The sequence below is a fragment of the Protopterus annectens genome, chromosome 10.part0 (assembly GCF_019279795.1).
Source record: "Protopterus annectens isolate FY-2018-M chromosome 10.part0, PAN1.0, whole genome shotgun sequence".
NCBI classification, from domain to species: domain Eukaryota; kingdom Metazoa; phylum Chordata; order Ceratodontiformes; family Protopteridae; genus Protopterus; species Protopterus annectens.
The window spans coordinates 251,839,162-251,845,228 of record NC_056744.1 but is presented as its reverse complement, the minus strand read 5'-3'; the positions used below and the strand labels follow the sequence as shown (position 1 = coordinate 251,845,228).

The 6,067-nt window shown below is 38.4% G+C and overlaps 1 protein-coding gene across 1 annotated transcript; it reads right to left on the bottom strand.

The window, feature by feature from the left end:
* Positions 1-1,396: 1,396 nt before the first annotated feature.
* On the bottom strand, positions 1,397-5,475 carry LOC122813042 (urotensin-2 receptor-like). Its single transcript, XM_044085151.1, has one exon. The coding sequence runs from the start codon at positions 4,412-4,414 to the stop codon at positions 3,317-3,319; it is 1,098 nt and encodes a 365-aa protein (XP_043941086.1). The 5' UTR covers positions 4,415-5,475; the 3' UTR covers positions 1,397-3,316.
* Between the last annotated feature and the right edge of the window lie 592 nt (positions 5,476-6,067).

Here is a 6,067-nt window from a genome sequence, read left to right as displayed (position 1 = left end):
GTAGGGGGAGCTTGCTCCCTTGCAAAAATGTATAAAAAGTAGATTTTGATGTTTTTTTTTTTTTTTATGTTTGAGTTTTCAGAAACTCAATTATATATCTTTGATATATTTTTCGAGTTTCCGGAAAGTCGATTGTCTGACATAGACCCATGTATATATATATATATATACATATATATATATATACATATAGGATCTATAACAGTTTATCAAAAAACACATTGTCAGACCTATATGATCAAGACCATATGTTCAACAATGCAGTTCATTGAAAAAATAATATAACGAGACACAACACCTGCCAACAACAGAAGCACTGTTTTGCAAGGTAACCCCCACACCCACTTGCTAATTATCTGCAGCAGCTCTGAGATCATATTACAGTGGGGAAAAGGGCAAATTCCCAAATCCCTTCTGCACTGCAGTCTCAGTCAGAATGGTTCAACAAACCAAATTGTTGACCATATAGTCTCGACCATATGCATTTCGACAATTTGGTCCTTCACAAATTGAGATAAACGTTATATCTATACATGCATGTGCGCAGACACACACTCACACACACACACACACACACACACATATATATATATATATATATATATATATATATATATATATATATATGAATCTACTTCACTACACCGACGCGCCACAAAGCCGACACCCAAAACACCGAGACCAAAAGAGCGAAAACACACAATACCGACAACTCACAAAACCGAACACCATAACACCGACAGCCAAAACACTGACACACAAAACGTAAACTACACATTACACACAACTATATATGCACTAACCTTAACCCAAACCCTAACCCTAAGGTCCGAAACTACCGCACACTTACCCTACCCGCACCCTAACCCTAACTCACTTAACCCACCCCTAAACCTAAAGTCCATCACTATCGCACACTTACCCTACCTGCACCCTAACCCTAACTCACTTAACCCACCCTTAAACATAAAGTCCATCACTATCGCACACTCACCCTACCCGCACCCTAACCCTAACTCACTTAACCTGCCCCTAAAACTACAGTCCGTCACTATCACAGACTTACCTTACCTGCACCCTAACCCTAAGTCCGACACTACCGCACACTCACCTTTTCCGCACCCTAAACCTAAATCCCTCACTATCGCACACTTACCTGTCTGCTCCCGAACCCTAAATCCCTCACTATCGCACACTTACATAGTTGCGCTCACACATTGCCCGTGTCAGTGTTTCGGCTGTCGGGATTTCACCTTGTCGATCATCTGCGTCATCGGTCTTTTGGTCTCAGTGTTTTGGGTGTCGGCTTTGTGGCGTGTCAGTGTAGTGAAGGAGACCCATGTATATATATATATATATATATATATATATATATATATATATATATATATATATTGATGTGTGCCACATATTTAAATGTCAGCCTGATCAACCTATCAAACGGCAAGTGATCAACAGATGAAAACACAGAAAAAAAATTTAACGTTTTGCACCCTGTGCTCCCATCCCACTCTCCTGTTAGTTATATATATCAACTCTGAGATAGCAATACAGCAGAGAAAGGGTAAATTTCTAGCCAGTAAATGCAATCAGCTGATTTTTGATCAGCTGTTCCTGCTGTTTTTCTCTTTAATAATTGGAACTCTTGATCAGTTTTCAGCAACCCATACATTTATATGTTTACACACTTATACATAGACATTGTAAAACATTACAATCATACCTCTTCATATACATGTTACTGGTACTATATTTACCACTGACTTACAATGCAAGTGCAGTATAAGTAGGAAACTAATAAGTTTAGGTTTAAAAAGCAAAAAGATGTAATGCCAGCCTTAAATCTAATGATCCATGTTAAATCCTGAGGCAATTCTTAAACACTATAACTGTGTGTGTGTGTGTGTGTGTGTGTGTGTGTGTGTGTGTGTGTGTGTGTGTGTGTGCGTGTGTGCACTTTCGAGTGTATGTCTGTATTTATGTGTGTAGTATGCCTACGATACTGAAATGCAGTTATATTTGCTTGTGTTGAAATTACAGCTGTGTGCATGTGCCAGTATGTCAGTGTGAACAGGGGGTGGGCTGCACTGCTGAAATGCACTTATGTGGACTGCATTCTAGAAATAAATGCTATAAAGGAGTGTGTGTGTGTTTGTATTTTGTGTGTGTGTGTGTGTGTGTGTACCCGTGCTCATTAATGCAGCTATCTGTCTTAGTCCACATGTGTGCTTGTGGTGGTGCTGCACTGCTGGAAATGCAGTTATGTTGACTGCATGTTTCACATGCAATACTACTGTCTATTGTTGTACTGGCAGTGACAACAGTATAAAATTACCACAGATTAACAGACAGGGCTCTTCTCTGCTTCTATCAGCATTTGCACTAACATTACTAAGACATGGACTGGACTACTGTATACAGCCTTAGCTGTATTTGGAAACAAAATGCACTTATATAATGGACTTTTCCAGGGCAAGAACATATTGATAAAATACTTACAGTATTTGATTTGATGCTCTGATGAATTATTTCATTGTAAACTGAAAAAAACAATTTGCTCCTTTATGCATGGAATGAATTTATAAGCAGTTCATGCACAAGCCTGAATAAATTCCAGCACTTGCATGAATATTACTCACTCTATAACTATGTTCATAGGTAATGTTTTTGCTTATTAATTAGATTCGTTCACACTGCATTTAAGTGTTCCCTTGCAGTTTTAAAAAAAAAGAAGCAGATGAATTTTGGTCAGTTATCACATATGCTTTATATGACATTTTCTTTTTTCATGCAAGTATATTTACTATTACGTGCTAATAACATTTACAGGACTGACAGAGAATATAGCAAGGTATGTCAAATGTACAACATATGTATCAATTTTAAGTCCATAGTTATTTCACCTTTGTCATATTTCACAACAGTAAAAGTTGTTCATTGTGTTGTAATAAATGAGAAAACAATGCAAATCTCCTAGAGCATAATCCCTTATAAAAGTATAAAACAAGCTTGTCTTTTTTGTGAAATTATCATACTCTCTGAACTGTGATAGCTGAAGGCTAAGTGAAGATAAGAGCTGTCAGACCCAAATTAACTAAATATTAATGCTGTGCATAAGGTAAAGTGCTCATATGGATGAAGTCTGTTGTCTTTTGAGAACATATTTAAAATATGGCAGACCTAGAATGGTATGTCTATATGTAGTCCTTCATCATCTATTTTTATGAAAATTATTACAATACAATAAGTTTTGCATGCAGTGTGACAAAGATACTCATGTTTTGCGTCATTTGTTTGACACAGCACTAAATTTACTTTAAATAGAGTTGTTTGCCTCTGAGACATTAGCAAGCATAAATGTTTCAGTACAGTACTGGCTACTTGAAGACAATGATCTCCTAGATGTCCGCTGAGACCTACTTCTTCTGTTAAAATACCCACTACTGTTCCATGCCCTCTGTCTGTTCTTTAGGTATTCCTTGTAGTTTTTGGTCAGTAAAGTGTACAGAAATGGATTAATGCAACTGTTGCTATAGGTCAAGCAAGTGGTCAAATAATTGATGTTCCTTTTTGCTTTAGATGATACTGGAAAAGATTCATAATGTTGGTCAATTAGTTGCCAAATCCAGAAAGGTAAGAAACAAGCCCAGAAGACCAAAACTATTGTAAATATCAAATATAGCACTTTCTGATTGGGCAGTCTTTTTGTCTGCTTAAAGGATGCTGTCTGAGATATCCAGTAAGTTCTTGCCAATCTAATATACAAATACCCAATTATGACCCCTGGGGCAACAATGCTAGTACAGAAAAGTAATGTCAAGTACACCTTATAGGACAGCCTACTCCATGTAGGGTGACAAATACTTTTTCCTCCCTTCTTTACCAACTGAATCATGATTAGCATAGGTAAAGTAAGCAGCAGAGAAGCAACCCATATTAGCACAGCAACTGCTTTCCTGTAGCTTTTGGAACGCTTAACAGTGTCCAGAGGTTTAAGTACTGCAAAATAACGTTCTGTGCTCATAACAGTCAAGGTGAATATACTTGCATGCATTGTCAAAAAGTCTAAGCTGAATAATAACCTACATCCAAGGTCTCCAAAATACCAGCCTTGGATAAAGTAAGTGCACACAATAAAAGGGATGGTGAGAAGGTAAAGCAAATCAGCCAGCGCAAGGTTAATTATGTAGATATACATAGACGCAGCTGACCTCATGGAATGGAACATTACCATTAAAGTATAAACGTTTCCAGTCACCCCTATTACACACATGAACGATAAAATTGTGCCAATTGAGCATGTTACTATAAGGTCCTCCATAGACGTGGATCCCGAAAGGCTAGGACCTGTGCTATTGCCGGAGAAGTTGGCACTTCTGTCCAGAAGGCTTATGGTATACACTTCGGTGGTCATTTCTAGCTTGTTCCTGGTTCAAATCGGTCTTCTCCAATTACAACCCCGAAAAAAAAACATTCAGAATAATTGTAGAAACCGAAAACTACGCCTGAAATGCATTGTATATCCCCAAAAGCCGGAATTGAGAATCACAGCTCCCAGTAGGTAAGACTTTAGCATGTGCAGCGGGCTGCCATTATCAAACTGGGACAACGCTGTTAAGAACCGTGAAGGTGAAGGTGGTGGGATTACAAGATTTGTTTTTGAACGTCCTTCACAGGACGTGTGAAACAAGTTTGTTTACTTGCTCTGAGTGCTGCTACAAAAACTCGGAATAGTAATAAAATACATTACTTCCAGCAGTCAAATGTGCCTGCCATCCGTTGTAAAACAATAACGTATGCTAAGGGACTTCCCGGGATAGAGTGTATGTTGGGTGACGGGTCATGCTCTTCTTCGATTGCAAATATATCACTGGCTTGAAGGTCTTCAAAATAAAAATAATATTAAAAGAAAGTGCTGCAGTGAGAGCTGCCAAGGGTTGAAAGCGATGCAAACAAGTGCAATCCTGTTAAGGTTCCCTCCGTTAGTACTGAGAAGTAGAAACCAACTTCTCATTATCAGCAGTCCGCAAACGAAGGCGTGTTATTTGATTGTTTTCATATTTTGTCCTACCAAGCTGTGGCTAGTGCTTAGTGTGCTTTGTAGCCTCTAGTCCATGACAGTGCACCGGATCTTGTCCCTCTGGTGCAAATTCAATCATCGCATTTCGGTCACGTTTGTTAAAGGGATGGCGTTTCATAATTCGGGACTTCAGGATGAGCGGTCCTTCACTGAGACTTGGCCCAGGTTTAACTGCGAACTGGGTTTCAGGGCTGTACATTTTCTAGCTGGAGGGAGGGAGTTTCGAACAGCACCCTCACATTAACTGGCTGCTTGGCTGCTGGCGTATGTGGTGTGTCTGGGTGATAGTTTTACACGAGGTAATGTTTGAATGTGCTGCTCTTGGAAGATGAGCAGTCATCTTTTAAGAGGAGGTAAAGATCTACCGCTGATGAAAATAGTTACCACCTGGAAGCTGTTTCATCACATTCATATGCAAGGAGACTGCACTAAACAAAATAACTCCTAAGTTCATTCGAATATCTTTCTCCGAATCCCTGACACTGAAGTGTGTGCAAGAAATAATAGCGTGTATGATGTGCCTGCTTTTAATTAAACGATTTCCAAACAGTAATGTGTAGAATAATACTTCTCATCTTCTTAGCCCAAGAAAGCTGGGCAAAGCAGTAATAATCAATGTGATAACAAACGCCAGAAATTAGGGACAGATTTTACATATTCTTTTTATAAATTTAGAAAATTGCAAGAATAACAAGTTTTGCTTTATCGTGCATTTTCTGAAAGATATTATGTCTGAAACTAAAATGTCCGTTATTATTTACTGACTCAATCCTCAATGGCTTTCCAGAAACCATCAATTTTATGAAGACTAGTCCAAAAATATTAGGCAAAAATCCGGACAGTTGTTTGCTATGAACATGCATACACATATTTCAACCATGGCCATTAATGCCCTTTTAACCTGCCAATATAGTAAAGCAGTAGTTCCATAATAAGTGCCCAGGCTGTTCTTAAAAGTATCAAAACTAGTACTTGCTTTAATGTAAT

What these genes read in the sequence shown, in the direction of transcription:
- LOC122813042 (XM_044085151.1), bottom strand. Translation starts at nt 4,414, where the DNA reads ATGACCACCGAAGTGTATACCATAAGCCTTCTGGACAGAAGTGCCAAC.